This window comes from Geotrypetes seraphini, chromosome 4 (genome assembly GCF_902459505.1).
Source record: "Geotrypetes seraphini chromosome 4, aGeoSer1.1, whole genome shotgun sequence".
NCBI lineage: Eukaryota > Metazoa > Chordata > Amphibia > Gymnophiona > Dermophiidae > Geotrypetes > Geotrypetes seraphini.
This window is the reverse complement of record NC_047087.1, coordinates 115,202,612-115,227,579: the sequence shown is the minus strand read 5'-3', so window position 1 is coordinate 115,227,579 and position 24,968 is coordinate 115,202,612. Positions and strand designations below refer to the sequence as shown.

The 24,968-nt window shown below is 43.4% G+C and overlaps 1 protein-coding gene across 6 annotated transcripts in view; it reads right to left on the bottom strand.

Annotated features, from left to right (window-relative positions):
- LSAMP (limbic system associated membrane protein) overlaps positions 1-24,968 on the bottom strand; it is a 1,229,080-nt gene that overhangs the window by 666,756 nt on the left and 537,356 nt on the right. For all 6 annotated transcript variants that reach the window (XM_033941214.1, XM_033941210.1, XM_033941211.1 and 3 more), the window contains one exon: positions 10,807-11,039. In XM_033941214.1, coding sequence (XP_033797105.1) covers positions 10,807-11,039 — 233 coding nt within the window. The remainder of the gene's footprint in view (positions 1-10,806; positions 11,040-24,968) is intronic.

Genomic DNA, 24,968 nt, shown 5'->3' with positions numbered 1-24,968 from the left:
TAAGAATATAAGAACTGCCGTACTAGGATAGGCCTAAGGTCTATCAAGCTCAGTATCCTCTTTCCAACAGTGGCCAACCCAGGTCACAGTTACCTGTCAAAATCCCAAGGAGTAAAACAGATTCTGCAACAGTACAAGTAGGGGGCCTAAACTTTATTTTTAAGGGCACATTGAAGTGGCAATGTGTATAAATGCAACGGAAGGTGACATGTCGGTGGAGCAAAGATAAGCAATGAACAGGGCTCCCACTTATGCCGCAATCTTTTTTTTTTTTTTTAGTAGTTTTGAGCCCTGCGAGCCCGTGGTTTTAACCCGTTTTAAATCTGTGGGCTAAAACCACGGGCTCGAAGGGCAGTGCAGGGCGGCAAGACTTCGGGGCAGAAAGCAGGAGATTCGGAGCAGTGCAGGGCGTCAGGACTTCGGGGAGATTCGGGGCAGTGAAGGGCGGCAGGACTTCAGGGCAGACAGCAGGAGATTTGTGCTTGAGTTGGGGCAGAGCAGGATATGCAGGCGGAAACCACTGAACGACTGGTCCCCAGCAGTCGCTTTTGGAGTTGATCAGCCAGCCCAGTCGGATCTGAAACTTTCTTTTGTGAATCGCGTCCCTGCCTACTTTGCATGCGTTTCTCCTCATTTGCATGCACGGATTTGAAGCGGATCGCAGGAGAGGTTAGTGAATAGTGCAGGAGGGAAATCTGGTCACTAAGGGCTCGCAAAACAATCGATACACGATCGGTTTGCTTAGTGAATCTAGCCTAACTTTCAGCAGCTGTTGTAGAATCTAGCCCTTAGGGCATAACACAGAATTTTAGTTTCAGGCAGGGAGGAGAGGTGAGCCGGGGACGCTGAAGGAAGGACTAAGGAGGCAGGCAGATCGGGGTCGCGGCGAGAGTTAGCTCCGCCCACCCCCGCGCGTCACAGGTCGCATCGGCCCGGGCTCCCCCTTAAGAGGAAGGGAGCCAGGACACGAGGCGAGCTGCAGAGGCGCTTCCTGGATTGTTTTTTTTGTTGTTCTCTTTTCTTTTAGTTTCAGGCAGGGAGGAGAGGTGAGCCGGGGACGCTGAAGGAAGGACTAAGGAGGCAGGCAGATCGGGGTCGCGGCGAGAGTTAGCTCCGCCCACCCCCGCGCGTCACAGGTCGCATCGGCCCGGGCTCCCCCTTAAGAGGAAGGGAGCCAGGACACGAGGCGAGCTGCAGAGGCGCTTCCTGGATTGTTTTTTTTGTTGTTCTCTTTTCTTTTAGTTTCAGGCAGGGAGGAGAGGTGAGCCGGGGACGCTGAAGGAAGGACTAAGGAGGCAGGCAGATCGGGGTCGCGGCGAGAGTTAGCTCCGCCCACCCCCGCGCGTCACAGGTCGCATCGGCCCGGGCTCCCCCTTAAGAGGAAGGGAGCCAACGGCGCCCAGCCGTTCGGCGCACGGCGAAGGCGAGCGGCAAAGGCGCTCGCCTTAGCGAGAGCGCCTTTGCGAGGGAGCCTTGAGAAGGAGCCCAGGCAGCCCAGCAGCAACCTAACTTTAACCTAATTTAAAAAAAAAAAAAAAAAATTTTCTTCTCTCCACTTTCTTCTTCTCTACCCTTTCAGCTTCTCACTCTTCTCTCTCTCTCTACTCTTTCAACTAGCTGCACGCCGAAAGCCACTCTCAACCACCGAGGGACCGCAGGAGCAAAGAGAAGGATATGGAGGCTACAGGAACCCAGCAGAGCTACCCGGTTTACTGCGTCGAGTGTCATATGTATGACTACCTCCCCTCCGGGAGGCGGGCATACATATGCGGTCGGTGTCAGGAACTGGAAAGCCTGAGGATGGAGGTCGGCAGATTGAGGGTCAAGGTCCAGGAACTGGAGGGACTGGAGGGACTGCGCGACACAGAGGAGACGAGCTGGTCAACCAAGGACACAGACGGAGCTGGCCTCATTGTGGACCAGGTGAGGGACCTCGAGAGATTCATCGAGGAGGCCTATAGGAAGGCGGGAGGACAGGACCAGCAGCTGCACAGACGGATGTCGGCAGACGAGACCCAGGATCCACAAGGCGACACCGAGGAAGGACCTAGCGGAGGAACCACGCAAGAGGAGGAGACCGTGACTCACCGAGACCCCGAGGGTGAGACACCACACTACACCGAGGACACGGACCTGAGACAGAAGAGGTTGCTGAGGAAAGGGAAGTCTGCTATTGTGGTGGGAGACTCGATCTTGAGAGAGGTAGATAGTCACGTAGCTGGAGGAAGGGAGGACCGGCTAGTGACTTGTCTCCCAGGGGCCAAGACACGAGACGTCACTGATAGGATCGAGAGGATCCTGGACGGAGCAGAGGCAGAGGAGACTGTGGTGATAATCCACGTTGGAACAAATGATGTGAGCCGGAGGAACTTCAGCATGGCCACGCTGACTGACCAGTTCAGGGTCCTGGGACGAAAACTGAAGCGGAGTACCCGGAGGATAGCGTTCTCAGAGATCCTGCCTGTACCGAGAGCAGATGCAAAGAGGCAGGCAGACATCCAGGCTGTGAATGCATGGTTGAGGAGATGGTGCCAGGAGGAGGGCTTCCACTTTGTGAGGAACTGGACGTCCTTCTGGGGAAAGAGTAAGCTCTACCGGCGGGACGGCCTGCACCTGAGCACAGAGGGAACTAGACTACTGGCTGCCAATGTGAAGAAGGAGATCGAGAGGGCTTTAAACTGAGGAGAGGGGGAAAGCCGACAGCTGATCTGATGTTGACGCTTCGGACAACAGTATCCAGAACAGATGCTGAACGGGCTGACTGCACGGAGGAAGTAGAGAGATCAGTGGATCTTATGATCAGACAGCGAGGGAAACAACAGGTAAAGGGAGCTTGCTGGGAAGAGACTAAAGGGCATGGAGACACAGGGGGACTGGGTGGCGCGAGGGCGAAAACTGAGGGTATCATAGGGGCTACACAAGGCGAGGGGGATCGAACAGAGGCAGGGGCCCAGGAGGGGGCAAGAAAACCCAGAGGAAAAGCGGGGAAGTGGGGTGGCGGAAATGTGGGGAAGCTGAAAGCTACGAGGGTAAAGGCTGAGGGCAAAGCAGAAGTACAGGGAACAGGAGAGGCGGCCCAGGTGAATGCAGAGGTGGAGAAAAAACAACGGGACCTGCGGTGCTTATACGCAAATGCAAGAAGCCTCATGGCCAAGATGGGTGAACTAGAGGTCGTGGCCAAGGGGGAAGACCTAGATATAATTGGAATTACAGAAACATGGTGGACAGAGCAGAATCAATGGGATGTGGCGCTACCGGGGTACAAGCTCTACAGGAGAGACAGGACCCACAAGAAAGGGGGAGGCATAGCACTATATATAAAAGACTCTATCTACTCGGTCGGGATGGATATGGCAACGAAGGCAGAAGGGCTGGAATCGCTATGGGTCAAATTGCCGGGAAACAAGGGTGCAGACATAAAACTGGGGCTGTATTATCGCCCACCTGGTGCGCCGGAAGGAGTCGGACACGACTTGGAAGCTGAACTGAGACAGGAGTGCAGGACTGGAAGTGTAACAGTGATGGGGGACTTCAACTACCCGGGGATAGACTGGAGTACGGGTCACTCCAACTGCACTAGGGAAACAGGATTTGTAGAAGCTGTGAGGGACTGCTTTATGGAGCAACTGATCAGGGAACCGACGCGGGGGAGTGCTACTCTTGACCTCATCCTGAATGGATTAGGAGGGCCTGCAAGAGGGGTAGAAGTGGGAGGACCACTAGGCAACAGTGACCACAATGCGATCAGATTCACTTTAGAAAGGGGGACACCCATAGTAAGGAGGACCGCAACAACTGCGCTCAACTTCAAGAAGGGGAACTATGTTGCTATGAGGGAAATGGTGGGGAGGAAGCTCAGAAACATCTTTAGGATGGAGACTGTGGAAAGCGCCTGGACCCTATTCAGGGACACCCTACAGGAAGCACAAAAAATGTACGTCCCCAGTTTCAGGAAAGGCTGCAAGAACAAGCGGTCAAAGGACCCGATTTGGATCTCAGCAGAAGTAAAGAGGGCAATAAACGACAAAAAAGTATCCTTCCGGAGATGGAAAAAGGATCCAACGGAGGAAAATCACCAGGCGCACAGGAAATGCCAAAAAGAATGCCACCGAGAGGTTAGAAAAGCAAAAGGGAAATACGAAGAGGGGCTGGCCAGGGAGGCGAAAAACTTCAAGGCATTCTTCAGTTACGTAAAGGGGAAACGACCAGCGAGAGAGGAGGTGGGGCCGCTGGACGATGGGGATAGGAGGGGAGTGATTAAAGAGGATAAAGAGGTAGCTGAGAGGCTGAACACGTTCTTCTCGTCGGTTTTCACGAGAGAAGACACATCTAATATACCGGACTCAGAGGAGCTCATGAGTGGGGAACAGGCTGAGAAATTGGAGCACATAGAGGTAAGTAAGGAGGATGTCCTCAAACAGATAGACAGGTTAAAATGCGGCAAATCACCGGGTCCGGACGGGATCCACCCGAGGGTTCTGAAGGAGCTAAGACAAGAAATAGCGGGCACAATCCAGCATGTTTGTAACCTATCCTTGAAAACTGGAGAGGTACCAGAGGACTGGAAATTGGCGAATGTCACACCTATCTTCAAAAAGGGATCGAGGGGTGACCCCGGGAACTACAGGCCGGTGAGCCTGACTTCAATTATAGGGAAGATGGTGGAAGCTATAATAAAGGACGGCATTTGCGAGCACATTGAGAGAAATGGCCTACTGAGAACAAGCCAGCACGGATTCTGTAAGGGAAGGTCATGCTTAACGAACCTTCTGTACTTATTTGAGGGAATAAGCAGTCGGGTGGACAATGGGGAACCCATCGACATCATTTACCTCGATTTTCAAAAGGCTTTCGACAAGGTGCCACATGAAAGGCTGCTTAGGAAGCTGTGGAACCACGGGGTGGGAGGGGATGTGCACCGATGGATCAAGCACTGGTTGTCGGGTAGACTGCAGAGGGTCGGAGTAAAGGGCCAATATTCTGACTGGCGGGGAGTCACGAGCGGTGTGCCGCAGGGATCGGTGCTGGGGCCGTTACTCTTCAACATATTTATCAATGACCTGGAAAAGGAGGCAAAGTGCGAGGTTATAAAATTTGCAGACGATACCAAACTGTGCGGCAGAGTTAGCTCCAGGGAGGAGTGTGAGGACCTGCAAAGGGACCTGGACAAGCTGGAAGACTGGGCGAACAAATGGCAAATGCGCTTTAACGTGGAAAAATGCAAGGTCATGCATATAGGGAAAAAAAACCCGTTGTTCAACTACAAATTGGGGGGGGCATTGTTGGGAGAAAGCAGTCTTGAGAGAGACTTGGGAGTGCTGGTGGATGCATCACTGAAGCCATCTGCACAGTGCGCAGCGGCCTCAAAAAAAGCAAACAGGATGCTGGGCATCATAAAAAGGGGCATAACAACCAGGACGAGGGAAGTCATCTTGCCACTGTATCGAGCGATGGTGCGTCCGCATCTGGAATATTGCGTTCAATATTGGTCGCCGTACCTCAAGAAGGACATGGCGGTACTCGAGAGAGTCCAAAGGAGAGCAACGAAACTGGTAAGAGGGCTGGAACACTGCCCATATGCCGAGAGGTTGGATAGGCTGGGGCTCTTCTCTCTGGAAAAAAGGAGGCTCAGGGGTGATATGATAGAGACCTTCAAGATCATGAGGGGCATAGAGAGGGTGGATAGGGACAGATTCTTCAGGCTGAAGGGGACAACAGGTACGAGGGGGCATTCGGAGAAACTGAAGGGAGATAGGTTCAAAACGAATGCAAGGAAGTTTTTTTTCACCCAAAGGGTCGTGGACACTTGGAATGCGCTACCGGAGGACGTGATTGGGCAGAGTACGATACAAGGATTCAAACAGAGACTGGACGGATTCCTGAGGGATAAAGGGATCGTGGGATACTGAGAAAGCTAACCAGAAAATAAGTATAGAAACCCGACCAGGTCGTGCATGTGCAAGACCGGAGGGCTAGGACTTTGATGGGAAGATAGGACTCAATAGGAAACCAAGGTGGCATGGGGGCCCCTTCTGGTGATTTGGACAGGTCGTGACCTGTTTGGGCCGCCGCGGGAGCGGACTGCTGGGCAGGATGGACCTATGGTCTGACCCGGCGGAGGCACTGCTTATGTTCTTATGTTCTTAATTATTTTCTGCTGTGGATAGCTTGTTGGTAAGGGTATAAGCCATCCAAAATAAAAAGTAATAAGAATATTGTGTTATGCTCTTTGTAAATACAAATTGATGGGCATCTAAGCTGTTTGTTGCTCTAAAAAAAAAAAAAATCTTGCTCTTGATATAATAGTACAGATTCGGTCAGGTTTTCAAGGAATGGTAAGTTCAGAATGGGTCTATAATTTGCAAGTGCAACTTGATCTAATAAGGGCTTTTCATTACGTGACCCCCGGTGACTATCAGGAAGTTCTGTTTCATGCAGCGAGTGGTGGACACCTGGAATGCTCTCCCAGAGGAAGTAATTGCAGAATCCACCGTTCTAGGATTTAAGGATAACTAGATGCACATCTCCTTAAGAGTGGCATAGAGTGATATGAGTAAGGGTAAATTAGATGCACATCTCCCTTGAGAAACATACAGTGTTATGGGGACTAAAACTATGCCAGGGTAGACCTGCGGGGCCTCTGCGTGTGCGGGTCACCAGACTTGATGGACCCAGGGTCTGATCTGGAGATGGCAATTCTTATGTTCAAGACTGGTCTTATTTTCTTTGGATCAATTGGGACATGACTCAGAATAACCATTCGTCAAATTGGTCAGAAAGCCCCAGTAACATCTTCCTAAGGACTTCACAAGCCAGGTAGGACAAAGATGAAGTTGACAAGTTGGATTACTCACACGAGTCAGCAGTTTACTGTTGTCAAATTTAGTGCTCAGTGAAAAAAAGAGCTAGTTTTTCCATATGTAAAGGCTGTTTTAACCACAGCAAGGGTCTTTTATCAAATTGCTCCATGATGTACATGCCTGTACTCATAAATACACCCATTGACAAGACACCCAATGACGATGGCATACAGCATTACGTGCATTACATGTTGTTTTCTCCAGGAGCACAGTCTGAGTGGAACAGATGTAGTTTTGTGATGTGACCACTTATTTTCTAAAATACATGAATATACATGTAGAGTATATACACACAGAGGTGTAGAAAGTGGGTGGGTGGACCTTCCCGGGCACCGTCTTCATGGGGGGGCACCTGCCCTCCCCCTCCCCCCACATACCTCTTGAAATGTTCAATGGTGCAAACAGCATCTTTCCATTTGCTGCTCGCGCCGTCCTCGGCTCTCTTCTGCCACCACTTCCTGGCCACAGCACCAGGATGTGACATCAGAAGTGATTTGAGTCTGGCCCAATCAGCAGGTGGAAGGTGCTGCTCATGTCAATGAACATTTCAAGAGGTATATGTGGGGGGGAGGGGGGTCGCTCAAGCAGCGAGGAAGAATAGAAGGGCACTCATGCAGCGAGGAAGAATGGGGAGCACACGGCGCGGTGATGTCGGTCGCCACCGCCTCAGGCACTAAAATCCCTCACTACATCATTGCATTCACAACTGATCTAAAGCAGTTGTGGGTTATGTTATAATATATTGCATTCTCCCCTCCCCTGGTCTCCTCAATTTTCCCTCTAAATCTTAAATACAAGCCTCTCCCTACCCCCTAAAAAATATTAACATGAAAACAGTTTCACAGTAAAAGAAGAAAAAAACAAAGATGCAATTTCAAAAGGATTAATAGCAGACCAACAGAAAATTTAATTAGATTGGCTGTTCCACTTTAAAAAGTTGGAACTAATGAGGAACAGTTGATTGGTAGGTTTACTTAGAAATAATTAGCTGCCTCCTTTAATGGAGATTATTTTATCTGCACTACAAATAAATGCACCTTTTAAAGGCTTTCTTTTCTTTTTCTGAAAATGTTAATTGGCTACAGGATTCCAGGATGGCCAGTGGAGCTAAAAAAACCACTATAGCCTGAGAATAAAGTACAAGAAAACACGCATATTACCAAGAAGAGAGAGGCAAAGGGGACTTTATGCCTAGGTCTTCTCCCGGTATGCAGTCGGTAGAATCTAAACTATGGCGTCTGCATCTGCTAAATAATAGCACTTAAAGAGAAATATTTCTACATTTTAGGGATAACTCTATAAGGTTGGCACTAATATTTATTCACCAATTGCACACATAAATGATTAGAATAATGGCATATAACCATTTAAATGTCAAAATTCCACCTAAGTGCGATTTTGTATATACACAAATACGTATCTTACATAGCACATATTTGACAGATGATTAAATACAAAAGGCCAAGTCTGGGTGGAATGTGGGCAGGTCACGCTTACATGCTTAACTTACAGAATACTATATATTATAGGTGGAATTCAATAAATGGCAGCGACACTTAGGCATTGAATAAATTCAGCACTAAGAACTATTTTATAGGGGGCATGCACCATAGAACAGGGTTTAGCATGGATCCCATACCAAACTAATGGATTTATGCCTGGTAAAACCTGGTGCAAATGGTAGTGTCCAAGTTAGGTAGTTTTCTGTAATTGCACATGGAACTTTGAGAAATGTCCTGATACGTTCATGGCTACACCTCTTTTCAGATGCATACCGTGGGAGTTAGGCACCACACCTTATAAAATAGCATGTGTCCAGATGCATGCTCAAATTTTAGTGAGTGCCAATTAACTTCAATAATTGGTTCTTAGCACCCAATTATTGGTGTCAGCGCTCGTTATCTAATTTATTTGTATATGCATCTCAGCCTCATATAGAATGTGGGAGCATGTGCATATCTCTACTATTTACTCTATTCATGCAAGGCAACTTGTTGAAATTTGTCAAAACATTCAGTCTAATCGACATTTATTTGTCAATGTTTTATCAGTTTTTTAATAAGTCTTCAGCATATGCCAACCACCAGGCTATCAGTTCATTGCTGAGGTGTTGCCTGGCAAATTCATCCTCATCAGACTTATTTTTGTTTTGGTAAAAAAATTTAATATTCAAGTGCTACTAAAGTGCTAGTTTTGTGTTATTAAATACTTCTAAAATATCTTCAAACTTTGCGAATCTTGTACTTAGCTTTATGCTTTGTATATTTGATTTTCTCTGTTTGTTAATTTCTGTTGAACATCGGGTAGGGACATGTTTCGCCAAAGGCTTTATAAAAGAAGAGGTCCCCCCCCCTTCAGTATTGATCTCTACTATTTAGGCATGACCACTTAGGGCCTGAACGCGTGTCCCGATTGCAGGCGGCGGTAGGTGTTCTACCACCATCTGGCAGCCAATCGGGATGCATGTTTAAAAAAGAAATTGTACGAGGAAGGACACCTACATTGTAGGCATCTATAGCGCATCTGCGGATATGTGTAGGGATGATTAAGCATGTCCTAGGTGGGGTTTGGTGTGGTTTCAGCCGGAAGTGACCTCGGGCATGCTTAAGTGTCTGTACACCTCTCTATAGACATGAGACAGATGCCTTAAATGTAGGCCTGCAAAATGCTGGTCTACATTTAAGGTGACTGTTCAGCAATGTAAACGCAATTCTGTAAAGTATGCCAATGTGTAATTGACATGCGATCGGTGGCTACTTCTTAGGTGGCTGCTGATATTGGTGTCCTTTATGGAATCAGGCCCCTACTGCACATCAGCTTAATGGCTGGTGTAAGAGTTCACACCTAACAGCATATATGCACGTATTCTGTATTGAAAAGTAGGCATCTACTTTCCTTTATTGAAGAGATGCCACACAGGCATCACCAAATTTGCTCCTTCTTCTCTAAGCACACTACCTGGACCCTTATCTACACTCTTGTAATCTCTGTCTTAGACTACTGCAATCTACTTATAAAAGGTCTCCCACTGAACCGCCTCTCCCCCCACAATCTGTACAAAACTCTGTTGCACAATATATCTTCTGCCAACCTCACTACAGTCACCTCAGCCTTCTCCTCAAATCACTTCACTGGCTTCCTATCCGCCTTCATATACTGCTCAAAATCCTATTACTAATCTACAAGTGTATTCGTTCTGCAGACCCTCAGTATCTCTGCTCTCTTCTTTCTCCTTATACACCTCCCTGTGAACTACGTTCCTCAGACAAATTGCTTCTATCTGTACCCTTCTCTTCCAATTCTAATTCCAGACTTCGTTCCTCTCAGCTCGCTGCCCCATATGCCTGGAATAAATTACCTGAGTCTGTCTGCCATGCCCCTTCCCTTGTTCAAAAGTAGGTGGAAAACCCCTTTTGAGACAGCCTGCAACTCATAACCCTGCTCCCCTTTGCCCTCTGCTCATCATCCTAGCCAGCAATTTAGCTATCCCCTCTAACTGTAACCCCTACCCTGGCATCCTGATTGTCGGTATTGATTTTTTGTCTGTATTGATTGCCACTCGAGCATGGGCTGTATCCTTTGTGACTCTGTATAGTGTTGAGTACATCTAGTAGCGCTCTAGAAATAATAATAGTAGTAGTAACATGGGTGGAGCATATACTATGACTGTAATACCGTCTATTCGATAGAAAGTTCTTGAAACATGGTCTTGTGATATTTTACAGTGTAGTGCTACAGTAGTTTTGCATTTAACTAAGACAGTAGTGCAATTAATTCAAAACAAACTGAATTTTAGGATAGATCTCATGATCTTATTGGATAAGACAGCAAAGCACAATAACCATGAAGGACCACTGTTCACAAATGTATCTGATAAGGGCATTAGAACACAGTGAGAGCCACACCTGCCTCCTAGGCTTAACGCTTATGACTGCCTCTCTCTTACCTTGTACAATCAGGTGAACCTGCAAGGTCCTGGGGTGCTGCTGAGTTTGTACAGAACAGGTGTAAGGTCCCTCATCAAAGACATCCACTTTCTGGATTCGAAGGCTGTACTCTAGCTCATTTCGCTTTTCCAGCACCACCCGAGGATCAGTAGACCACTTGTCCTGTCCAGCAAAAATGATGCCTGAGCGGTTCAACCATGCCACCTTAGTACTCTTGTCTTCTACATAGCACCTTTGAAAAGAAGATGAAAGTAGTTAGGATTTGGATCAGAAGCCTACTGGCTAATTACTTCATATACTATTAACCTCTTAAATAGTTCTACAATTGCTGAAGAACAGACTTAGTAGAAACCAACAAGATGGCTCTGCTTCTTATGGTAAAGCACTCATAAATATTAGGGAACAAAATAGCAATCAGACAAAAATCCAGAGAAAACATTTTCTAAAGCACTAAATCCACCTTTACCTGCAGCCCTGGAATGATCATTAAGCAAAATAAGAAAGTGCTTAGAGCACCAAGGGAAGGGTGGTACTATGGAGTTTTCTTCCATAGCTATCATGCCCCTAACTCTTTCACTGCTGTTTGCCACTCCCTTTATCCAACATGAATTAAGTGTTTTTGTAATCATTATCAGCCTGAATTTTAGCCAGCAGAGGGCTCTAATCACACTTCTTGCCTCCAGCATGGAACCTGAATATTCAATGCCGGGCCTTTTCCAGTTTCTTTCTGGTCACCGCTGATAACTGTTAAACCAATAGTCAGCGCTAAATGGCCATTGGCTAGAACATAAAGATAGGCAGATATTTATGTGGTCATATTTATCACTAACCTTGCCCAGTTAGCACTGAATATCAGTTCCTACATGTGACCCGCCCCTGGAATGCCCTCGAGATAGCTGGTTCCAGGTTATTCACTAACCACAAATATTCAGTGGAGATAATTGGTTATCTCCAAAAGAATATTCAAGGATAGCCGGTTATGTGTGATTTAACTGATCGCTTTGAATATCAGGCCCTATAAATGCTTATGATGTTTTGTTTCATATAGTAATTTACATTACATTTGGGGCAGGGGGAATTCATCAAAGAGCACTAAGTGCGTTAGCCGCTAAAGATGCCCATTATATTCCTATGGGCATTTTTAGCGGTTTGTGCACACTAATGTGCTTATGCCCAAATTTTCTAATCAGTTTTGATATTTTAGATTCCAATAGACACCCAATCTCGGTAAAAAAATGCCATTTAAACAATGTTTTTAACTGAGTTTCAAGGCGTCTACCAATGCCTAAAAAATAGGTGCCAGAATCATGCCTCTGTAGGCGCTTTAGGCTGCCTAATGCCACTGTGGGCTTAGCTAACACCAGGAGTGACGTCAGGCAGCCTAAAGTGTCTACAGAGGCACGATTCATATCAAAGGTAGGCACCGGAAATGTAGGCCTGGAAAACCTTTGCCAGAGGCACGATTCTATACCCAGTGCTGTCACGTGTTTGACGCACAATCGGCGGCCACTTTTAAAGCAGCTACCAACAATGGTGTCGGTTAAAGAATCCAATCCTAAGCGCCTTTTGATGAATTCTCCCCTAAATCTCACAGTTATTAATCGCCTGTGCCAAAAATAGATCAAAGTGATTTATGTTATGCTATACTATGTTCAGTCTTGGATCCTACTGAATCCTCACAAATCAGAGTTCTAGGTGGCTTAAAAGAGGTATAATACTACAAAGAAGCACTGTTTAGGGTAAAACACCTTACATAGGATTATGCATATCACTTGGAGTTATCAACCTGTTACAGCAATACAGGGTAGTACATTACAGTATAAGGTAGTACAACAAATAGCAGCTAATTCTTAACATAAAGTTGTACAGATTAGATAAGGTTATCAACATGTCACAGTGGTATAGGGCAATATATCAAATAGGAACTGATTCTTAACACTGTCTTTATTCCTGTTGGCTTCTATATTTTAGTCAGGGCTTCTTTAAGTCCGTGGTAGGGATTTCTTAGGTTTATGTGAAAGAGATTGTATATGGTGGTTGTGCAAAGTTTAACGGGAAGTGACTTCCATACTTTTGCTATTTGGGGAGGAGAATGTGACGCAATGGTTAAAGCTACAGCCTCAGCACCCTGAGGTTATGGGTTCGGACCTACACTGCTCCCAGTGACCCTGGGCAAGGTACATTACATAGATTCTGAGCCCAGCAGTACAGACAGGAAAAAATGCTTGAGTACCACTCTGAGCTCTCTTGGGAGAAAACAGTATAGAAAATTGAATAATTAAATTATTTATTGTGGCATGTCTTGTATTTTACAACTTTCAGAGTTGGGAATGATAGCATTACATTGTTAGAATTACTGTACATTGGACCACAGATATTCCTAATAACTTTGTAAATCTGGGGAAGCTATCTGGAAGTCGTCTTCTACTCAGGGCGGAAGATAAGAATTCTTTTTTTTTTTTTTTTTCAGTTCAAATATTTTTATTATTGTTTTAAAACATATAAATCTATACCAGTCAAAAAGTGATGTACATGATAACACAAGTATGCCTCCAATATCATAAACATGCATATATAAGGAAACAAAGAAAGATGGAAATAAGCAAGAAGGATGTCGCTCAGCTTCTCAGTTTACATAGTAATTAGAAATATATCAGATGTATAGTGTAGAAAACATAACAATGCACAAAAGGTCATACCGAACAATAATCAAGTAAAGGTTTCCATACATCAAGATATCTAGGTAAAGAGCAAGACTGTTCAGCGAATATTCTCTCATATTTACCCATAAGGCACAGAGCATTCCACCACATATGAAAGTCCACTTTGGTAAGGTCTTTCCAACAATACAACAATACATAACAGTCTGAAATGCCAATGCAACCATTATACTATAGAGACGTTCCAAGGGTCTGGGAAGAGGAGACGATAAGTCTTGACCCATAACAATGAGAGTGGGGAGTGATAAAGCATCATCAATATGCATAATGTCGCATATAGTGTTCCAAACCCTATGCCAGAAGGGTTGGACTTGTGAACAGAAAAAAAGTAAATGTTCCAATGAACCTTCTTGACTATTACATGACCAACAAAGAGAGGATGAGGTTGCATCAATTTTGTGAGATAAGGTTGGGGTCCAAACGGCTCTGTGAAGTATGAAGAAAATAGATTGCAAAAGTGAGGCAGAGTGGATGGACCTGAAGAAAGTCTTCAGAAGATAAGAATTCTCTTGATTAGGAACGAAAGTCCGTCGGTCACTGGAACAGCTGTAAATTAGGTTGGCACAGTTTCCTTATGTGATGGAACCCAGATCTGTATAAAAAGTCTGGTTTCTTCTCTCTAAGGCAGAGAATCACAAGAGGTAACTTATCAGTTCTTAATTATTAGAAGGTATGCATGTAGAAAGCACAGCGCTAAGATCCGAGCTTCCCCACATCCTAGCACAGACTAATCTTAATTAGGCACCTTCTTCTTAGATTTCATCAGATGACCTCCAGGTCTAATCCAGAAACAGAATTTAGATCAATAGCCTTTCTGTGTAAAGTCCCATACAGGCTGTGAAACAGAGGCGCCTTCGGAGATAAAAACAGCACAGGAGCAATGCCTTTCCCAAGATTCACACAAGCTGAGCATGTAAGCATAGTTGGATGTCCTTGACTAGAATACAGTTCTGGTACATACCCAGAATGCATCAGGCATCAGGCAGGCATAAACAGCAAAGATGTTTTCTTCTTTCTTTCTTGCAGACAATGGTTCATGCTGGAAATATAGTTCAGGCTTAGTGACATCATAGAGGCCTAACCTTCAGGTATGAAGAAGGAAACATCCCTACACTCACAATTCTTGGAATGTTGTTATATCTTTTCTATTTTAATAATTGTTTACTCAGGTACTTTAGCTAAATTGTGAGACTTCGGGACAGTTGGGAAGTTCTAAGTACCTGTATTTTATTGTAAACCACTTAGATCCATAATATGCTTAAGCGATATATCAAATGTTAATAAAACATAAACATAAATGTATTAGTTTTTTGATTATGTCCCTATTAATGACACCTAGCTTCCAAAACCACGCTGAACATTTTTCTGAATTGGCTTAATTGGAGAAGTAATTGACCACACCAGTTTTCAAACAATAATTTAATAAAATTAACAAGATCAATTAAGAGTTCAGTGACAATGTGATGCCTAAGTTGAGGTGCCTTCCTATGCCTAATGACACCTACTTGAAAAGTAGGTATGGTTAGGGGCGGAGAATATGCTTAGAGACAACCAACCATTCCTAGGCACTGCTATGTGGGTTTTAAAGTGAGCAGTGCCTACAATGTAGGTGTGCTTAAGCTCCATTTATAGAATCTGGCCCCTTCTGGCTGCACTAAAAATGTCTTTAGCACATGGGAAAGATTCATTTTTTCCTGCAGCTTAATACATGGAGCTGTAGGTGATTAAATACCTAACATAATTTAGTAAATAGATCTCTATGTATGCATTACATTCAAAATTCTGTTCATTACCTTTAAAGGACAAACAGCCCATTCTCCAGCCTTTCTAGATAGATTTCTGATCCAATATACATCTTCAAGATTGCAACGATCAACACAGCAACAGCAATTATCAATTCCTTCAGTTTGCCAGATATTTTATGATTCAACTCGCAAGACAGTTTTCTCAGTTATAGCTCCCATGCTGTGGAACTCTCTCCCACTGAATATGAGAGGAGAACCAAATGCCCCCAAATTTAAACCTGACTTAAAAACCTTTATCTTTAGTGATTTTGATATCTGCTTACCTTGGGCCTATCTATATCCTCTTACGCTTTTTCCTTCCCCAACACTTTTTAAAAATATTTTTGAAATGATGTAGCCCTGGCTGTTTCTCCTGTGAAGTCTCTCCTTTCATTTTAAAAAGCTTGTGTTAACCTCCCTTGTAAGTTTATTTTTTTATTTCTTTAAACCATGTTTTATTATAAACTACTTAGGTTGTTAAAAGCAGTATATCAAGCAAAAATAAACTTGAAACACTGAGCTTCTGATTTAAAAAAAAAGTATATTCCAATAAGCGGGTTTACTGTTTTAAATCATCAGTAAAATAAAAAGTAACCTCTCTTTTGTCTCCTCTTCTTGCAGTACGTGGAAATATTATCTTAGAGATCAGAATACAGTATCCTCTCCTGCCTGATAAGAGACTGACAGATCACTGGTGACTAGGCTATAAATCACCAGGACTCTCCTCAGTTCCAGAATTGGAATCACATAAAATTCTTTCACTTTTCTGCTTGGCTCCCCCCTCCCTTCCTTTTATGTCCCCGCCCCCTCTCCTTTTCTTTGATATGCCTTTTCTTTGACAGTAGGGTTTGGATTAATTTCTCAGCATGTTATACTTGTAGCAGTTTTATGTTTTAGTTCAACTCATTCTCTTAATCTTCCTTCCTGCCCTCCCCCCTTTTTTTCCCTCTAGTTTTATCTCTCTCCTCCCTCCTACAACACCAAACCAGCAGGAAGCATTGGACTCCTGTCAAGAAATGATATGAAATTCTTAGACGAGTGTAAAGAAATATCAGACCAATCTCCAAGAGACCAAATGCCACGCGGATGGTTTGGGCCTAAGGAAAAGTGCAGGGGGGAGGGGGAGGGGAGAACTAAGAAGAATTAAAGTAATGACTGTGCCACAAAAGGCATAGCAACACAACTGCAGATATCTGCTCCACCCTAGAAATGTAACTTTAAGCCTAGAAGCAACCTGTGATCCTTTGGTTCTTTACAATTTTTAAGTTGGAAAAATGTCAGAGTGCCATAGGTTGCTTTTTTTCAATTTAGAAGCATTCACTGCAGTCCTCACATATAGGCAAGTGTAGAGAGAATTACAGTCCTGCTTGTGCAGTGCTACCAAAACCTTCAGCACTCTACCACAAAGAGAAACAATTTGACCTTTTTTAACCCCCAGCAATTTCCAGAACAGGGGACTGTATCTTCCTTCCTGCTTGGCAGGTAGGAGGATTTAACCCTTGGAGGGAAAGCAGGCCTCCCACAAATATCTAGCCCAGGGGAGGATTTTTGGCTTCAGCTTACAGCCCTGAGCCATTGCACCAGAGCCATGCTAGGGGACTAACCATCACAGAAAACTAGAACTAGGACATTTCTAGGAGAGGTCCAGAGTTATGGCATCACCTGCCTCTTGACATTATACAGGCCAAAAACAAAAAAATTTTCTTGGTGCCTTGGGATTTTTGACCTGTTCCTGGGGTTATTTGGTGCGCTGATTCAGAAATTTCTTAGATATGGTTGAATTTATGCCTTTGGGATACTAGAGACAAACATGAACATTGGGCAAAAAAAGATTGACCTCCGAGGGAATATACAGTATGGTGGTTGGAGGACAAAATGTAATCAATAAACCTTTGGTAGCACGAGACAGAATCATACTGCCACCACTACATATAAAGCTATACCTGATGAAACAATTTGTAAAGGCTGTGAATAAATATGGTTCGTACATTGAATACGTGAAAGGGCATAACCAATAATGTGCCTAAGTCTGAGGTTGGATGTTTTCTGCAAATCGTCCACAAATCTAGTAGGATAAATGTCCATTATCAAAGGCATTGATTGGCTCAAAATGGTGATTTTTAGCCAATCAGGTCCTTCGGCTCCTCCCACTGCATCTGAAAATGCAGATACAAAGGAAGATGAGATGCACACATGATGGCAATCTATTGTTGGAATCTTATGCAGGATTGTCCTGGCAGATCCCACTCTTGGAAGTCTTACAAAAGGAGCTTCTTGTGTGTCGAATGATTGGAAAGTTTGTATCATAAACTTGTGCTTTTGGTATGAAATAAGTAGATTTTCATGTTATACACTATTCTTTTAATTTTTAATATGTTTCCTTCATGCTTAAAAGATATTAATTTAAACACTACATTAAAATATCCTGATTTTATAATGGGCGAGCAGAGTGAAGAGTGGTCTATGGCACATGTTCTGTATCTCCAAAACTAGAGCTGATTGGAGAAAACTGGTGCCATTTTTGGAATCAGCAGGTCAAATATACACAGAAACAGGTCTAACATTTGAGGCACCAAAATGAGTACTAGCCAGTATTATCTTACATTTAAAAGAATGGTACACACCACGTATTTAGAAAATTTCTTTGCTGAAAATCTGTACATTTTTTATTCATCAAATATTTTAGTATTTTGCTTTTATGAATGTTTCTATTATAATAGGGTTCAATTTTGGACTCAAACTATCTGTACTTGTTGGCATTACTGTAAATTTCTGGGATTAGATTAAGTATCTGTATTTGTTAATGAAATGTCATTTTAAAATTGTCCTCCACCTGGATCTCTTTGGGTTAAACAAAATATAAATACCTACTTTAAATTAAAGCATTAACCTCCAACTGCAGCAGCCTCTTTATCAGGGGAAAACATGGTCTAGAATTAATATAGTCACTAATCTAGAGAAATCAAGAGTGGAAAGCCATTCTCAGAGACTACAACGCTACTGAACTGCTTCCATGGAGCCAATACAGCCAGTGGATAAGCAGCGGACAGTCCACTCAGAAATCCTAGCTTTACTGTGGGGCACCCTAAGGGGAACTGAGTGAACTGCACATAAAAGGTCCCAGGTACACATCTCACTTTAACCCTCTTACATTGTATGGTGAGCCCTCCAAAACTCACTCACGACCTACTATACCCAAATGTATACCCTCTTCGCCCCCAATAGCCCTTATGCTTGCAAGTGTCACTTACAGTATATGTCCATACAATAGGTTTTTGGTGGGCTCACACTTTCTACCACAAGGGTACTAGTTAGAGTGAGATATGGACCTGGGTCTCCTCTGCAGTCCACTGCACCGACCACCAGGCTACTACAGAGGCCTGCTTGCTGCTCTAATAGTTCTGGCCATAACATCTTGAAGCTATCATACAGACTGGTATGAACTATTTCATTCACATCTTTGGGGGCGGGTGGTCATCTGATCAGTTTGGCTACTGTTTGGCCATTTTTTGTTATTGAAATAGGTCTAACCTCAAATGTCCATGTTTTGCCCTGGTTGTTTTCTGCAATGTTCCATTATTGCAGAAAAACTTCCAAATGATAAGTCTGCCCAAAACATGCCCTTAACACCCTCCCCCCTTGAGATTTAGATGCACTGTAAACACACAGAAGGGCATAATTTTTTTAAAAAAAAATCTAAGTCCCCTTTTGGCCTAGGCCCTAAACGCTGAAAGTAGAAGCAGGGAAATTGTCCATTCTCAAAAAAAAAAAAACGTCCAAAAGGAGGTTTTTTTTTAAAAAAAAATAATGGCCTGCCTCTACGTTCAGCTGTTTAAATGCCCAGACCACCACTAGGTCTACACTTACAACATATAATCAACAAAAAAAAGCCTAAGTCCCAAATGCCCAACACAAGAGCTTTTAGGCATGCCCAGGTTTTCCCAGATGTCTGGTAACCTTAGTTTTCCATGTCTTAACATGAACATCTTTATTTACCTTTCCATGTCTTTTCTAAACCTGGACTGCACATGGATTTTTGCAGAGAAATATTTATGTTCCCGTAAAGGTGAATGCATTATAAGCTACCCCCCTGAAAATTAAGCACTTTTATGACTTTATATGGCAGCTTGACCCCTAAGACTATTGCTAGGACTCATTTTGAACTAAGTACTTTGACAGAGCAGAAGGAACTGGGAATTGTTCCTGTTCCCCACTAGACATCAGGGACCTGGTAAAAGCCAAGGATGGGATCTGGGATGGAAAGGGGGAGAGAGAGAGAATGGGTCTTGATGTGGGTAGGCAGGGTCTTGATGTAGGTAGGGATTGGAAGGTGTTTTGATGTGGAGATCAACAGATGTGTGTCTTGATGTGTATGTGTGGGGGGGAGGGGGTTGAAGGGGAGCTCGCTCTTGATCTTTACGCCTGCCCTTCTGGTAGGCATTTATGTATGCCTTAGGACAGAAATATTGACATATACAGTACATTATTCATGTCCATGTCCTGTATATTCTTCCTTGTAAAATGGGGAATACATGTTGGTATGTTTGGCCAACCTAAATTACTCCCTCTCCAAGGACTAAGCACACCTCCATGCTATGCTGACATGGACAGCATCACCATGTGCAAATAGCCCCCTTTCTAAAACGGCTTTTACTTGTGTATGCCAGTCTATACATGCAAAAGCTGCTCTGTATATAGAGATGCTTGTGAAATAAGAGCCTATGTCTATAAGATCTATATCCCATGTAGCAAAGCAGCTAATACGACATCTACAGTAGCTTTCAGTAATGGAATCATAGATTTCATTTAAAAGTAGGCAGCACTTAATATGTTCTGACATAGTTTCAGAGGTTTTGCATGCTAAGTGAAAATGTTCATCATGCAGAGTGACAGAAAATTGCACAGTGCTATTTGTGAGAGCAATTGTTGGACTCCCCTGGAAGCCACCATGTTGGCAAAAAGCCAAAGTCATGCAACGCACAGAAGTAATACACATACGTAATGCACACATGGCACAGAGACTCCCATTAGACTACTTGCAAATTGTTTTCCTGTTTGAATTTGAAGGTTGTGAATTAGAATTTTTGCAAGTATGTAAAAATGAAGGAAGGAGAAAATTGGGAAGCCTTCATTGCCCTGACACCTGCAATCAAGCACGCAAGGTCCCAGTGTTAACCTGTTGTGGAAATTGAAAAAAGTGAGATTAAAACTCACAACTTTAATTTTCAATACAGATATTTAAGCTAATGGATAATCTCCACTGTTGCAATGACAGCTCCTCTCACTTTTCTCCTTCTGTAACAAATGCTCGGACCCACACCAGCTGCAAAGACAGACTGTAGGAAAGTGTTATATTGCCTTATATGAGCAACAGATTTAAAATGCAACCAGAAAAGGTTCATCTTGCAATCAACTTTGCTATATACAACTGCTATAAAAAGGGCTCTATAAATTTATGGTCCTCACTTGCTCTGTTTCAGATCAGGAAATTGTCTTGAGGAGGAAGGCTCCATGACCCTTCTTTCCATTCACAATACTCATCCTCTCTTAACTATGGGTGAGCAGTGAAGCAGCACTGACTTTCTGTAAGTCCACGACTCATCCAATCCCAGAGTTTCCAAACAAGAATAATTCTGCCAGTGTAAGGTTACCAGATGTCTGGATTTATCCGCACATGCCCTCTTTTTAAAAGACTTTCCAGGGAGTCCGGACAGGTTTTCAAAACCCGGAAGTTTATCCAAGTTTTTGAAAAGCATTGAGCTCGGTGCTGCATCTGAAGGTCATCACATCACATCTGCGCCTGCACAGAGTCCCTCCAGATGCAGTCCCAAAGAGATGAGGTTTGTATGGGGCCATGGCTGTGGGCAGAATGAGGAGTGGCCACGGGCAGAATGGGGCGGGTCCAAACTTCCTCTCTCTCTTTTTTTATTTTTTTTACAAAAAATCTGGTAATCCTATGCTAGCGGCAGTCAGCGTTTTTATGTCTGCCTTTTGCTGTATTTATAGCTATTCAATTCCGGGCCACATACAAGCACCAACTTCGAATATCCATCTCTAAGACAGCTGCTAAAGTTTATGAGGTTAGGTGCAATATTCAGTCCTTGACCGCATAAGCTGAAATGTTTAAAGATAGGACTGTTATTGTGCCAACTCCATCCATAAAACGCCCAAAAGTTAAATGGTTTTGGTGCATATGCTAACTGGTTAAGTGATGCTGAATATCAGCATTTAGCCATAGACAAGAAATTTAAGCAGGCAGGAGCTAATCACTTTGAATATCGATCAGATTGTGTATAACAGCAATGCTGTCTGTAGGGAAGTGTCAAGAGTGTTGGTAGGTGAAAAACTGGGTAGCCTGCGTAATCTTGAATGAAAGAATTTGAGGTGTGTACTACCGGTAGGAAGCCAGATCTTCTAATCTCATTCTCAGCAGCAGATGGGTTAAAATTTTACAAAGGAGAAGAAAACAAAGTCATGGATTTGTCTCTGTTCTGCCCCAAATTAACTGGTGCAGAGAAGAGTCCTTCCATTAAGGGTCCTCATGCTTCAACTACACAGGGATATTTTCTTGATTATTTAACAAATAATTGTTTAAATACAACTTCACTAAAAAAGTGAGGCACAGCAAAACTCAGTGCATGCCCTTAACAGGTCATTTTTATTCTACAGATTCCTAAAGCAAATCAAAGACTAGCTGACCCCCAGTGGTTTTCACTTTTACAATCATTATAGGCAATTGCATTGTAAGACAGCTGCATGGGTCGTTGAGATTGTAATAATATGTATAACTCTGCATTTTTGTCCTAACATAGCAGAAAACATACAAGTGAAAGGCTTGCTCTACACTAGCAATGTAAGCCATTCCTATAATGGCTGCTGGCAAAAAAAGCAAAGTGTCAAGTTGCCGGGTTTGAAAATGCAGCCCAGCACATTTTCTTTAGATCAGCAGTTTTCAAACAGTGGATCATGACCCCAAATAGGGTCATAAAATCCTCATTTAGAGTCACTACGATGACTGTGAGAAAGAAAATAACAAAACAAGCAGTGGCGTCATCAGCCTGTGGAGACTGATGGGACCTTATAACTCGGTCTGAACAGACTTGCTAGGATCTAGGAACTAGTGCTGCAGGTTGGCCTGAAGCAGAAGCATGGGAGAAAAGGTAGGTAGGGTGACCAGGTTGCCCATCACACAAAAGGGAGATATTTTTGGCCAGTCCTGGTTTTAAAATTACATTCCAAAGCAGTGTAGAATTTGTAGTCCATAATTCTATCCATTGAAATCAGTACTGCAGGTCCCATAATGCACCAGGATGGTGTTTGTAGATATCCAGGACTGGCCTAAAAGTCTCCCTTATGGAATGGGTAACCTGGCCACCTTAAAGGTAGGGACTAGGGTCCTTGGGATTTTTGGAGTTGCTGAACAGAGGTTATAGCCAGAAAAGGCTTGAGAAGTACTGCTGTAGGTCTAAGGTTGTCAGTTATATTCAAATTTGCCCAACAGTTTACCTCGTTGTATGCAGAGACTTGTAGTCTTGCTTTTCTTAAAGAGTGCAATGGGGGAATCTGAACTACAAGTCTCTGCATGTAATGATGTAAACCAAGGACTGGTTCAACCCTGTCAAGTGAATCTGGATCCAGTTGGCAACCCTATTTAAATCAGGGTTTTTCTGTGTGTGTGTCATGGATCCTTTTGAAGTCTGGAGAAACCTACAGACCCCTTCTCATAAAAATGTATTTAAATGCATACAATAAAATACCTAGATATACACTGTATTACAAAGGAATCTGAGAGATAGGAGCGTTTGTATGCCCTGAGTGTATAGCCTGTTACCTTGAAAGAACTTTGTGCCACAGAATCCGATGTCACTAACAGCTGACTCAAAAGGAAGCGTGGGTAACTGCACATAGCAGTTGGGGCATAATCCTTAGAGCCCCTTGGAGCCACAAGGAAAGGTGGGAAAGGATTGAGACTCACTTTTGACACTGTAGGTAGGATAAGCAGAAAGCTAAAACTCATAATATTCAGACCTCCTTGCCTAGAGTAACTGGTCCTATGGATAAGCACTTAAAAAAAAAAAGAGTAGAGGGCACACATATGTGTTTTGTCTCCTCTCCAGAATCTGGCCCCTCCCTTAGCATGGGAGGAAGATCCACTCCTCCTCATCCAGTAGGCTCTCTGCCCAATGCCAAAATGGTATGTGTGGATTAGGAGACTGAACTCTGAGGACTTTCTTAGAGATCAGACCCTTGAGGGGAGGGTTGCTGGCCTAGTGCCTAACCCTCAGTAAGCCTGGTTTTAAGAGAGAGGTTGTAGAGACTCAGCATTAAAGATAGTTTTCCTAAAGTATATTCTATTACAGCTCTTGATATGTTTAAGAGATATTTGTCTGAGGTTTTAAAAGTACCAGAAACCTCCTACCCACCAATTTCTAAGTTTATTACCTTCCTTCTGGAAAGAAGAAATCTGTGGAAGACCAACATGGTATTTCAATGGACAGTCTGGATTTAACAAATTTTTGGGAAAAATCAGATGCGGGAGTGGTAGCTTCGGCTACATTGTTTGTTCAGCTGGCATTGGATTTAGATAGAGATTGGTTGTTGAATATGTTTTTTAAACACCAGGATAAATTATTTATGAATCAAAAAATTAGAATGTAATCCCAATGTGTCAAGAATTGCTCAGAAAATGTTTGGTGCCAAAGCCTTTCTCTACACACTCTCCTCAGCTTGGGAACCTGTTCCGCCCAGCCACTTCCATTCTCATTGTCAAGCTTTTTTAAAAGCTTGGCACCAAAGCTTTTTTCTACACAATCTCCTTGGCATGGGAGCCTGCTCCGTCAGCCACTTCCGTTCTCAGCATCAAGCTTTTTTATAAAGCTTGCGCCTAATGGCGCACATCGGTTCAGCATGCCGTCTAAGGCGCAAGTTGAAGGCATTAACCTTAGTGCGTGTTTTTACGTGGCACCTTTGCTTGGCGATTTTGCCTTTCATTTTATTGATTTTTTAACATTTTTGCATGCTTCCTAACTGTTGGGTTAGCTTCTTTTTATAATCTCTTTTCCATGTGCCTTTATTCGGCGTGTGGCAGCCTTCTCGTCCTTCACCTGATCTCTATAGCTATTACCAAGGAGCCACCATCATGGCTTCTCTACCTATTTCTCCTTGCATACTCCAATTTTATCTACTCAGTTAAACCTCTCTACCCAACTCACTAGATCTTAATATCAACAACGAGATCTGCCCTGGACTCAGAATTCCTGTACTGGTGGGAAATAGAAATCACTTCTTTAAAAAACTTTCCTGAGTTTGCAATTACAACTCTCTCATATCTGTTCCAATCACTAATCCTCCCAGTTCATTCTCTGATTCTCTTATGCCAGTCCCAGTTGTATACTGCAATGCAAGATCTGTATGCAATGAACACCAAATAATAAAAGACCCTTTAGTGGACTTAAATCCTGGCCTGTTGTGTATTACTGAATCTTGGATTACAAAAGACGATACTTTTTCTCAAAATAAACTTTGCTCTCAGGTTTACAATTGTCTTTTCTCATTTAGAATTAATCATAAAGGAGGAGGCTTGGCTCTTCTTTTTAAATCTATTTTTGATGTATAGCTATTTGAGAAAGGTAGTGACCAATCTTTAGAATTCATGCT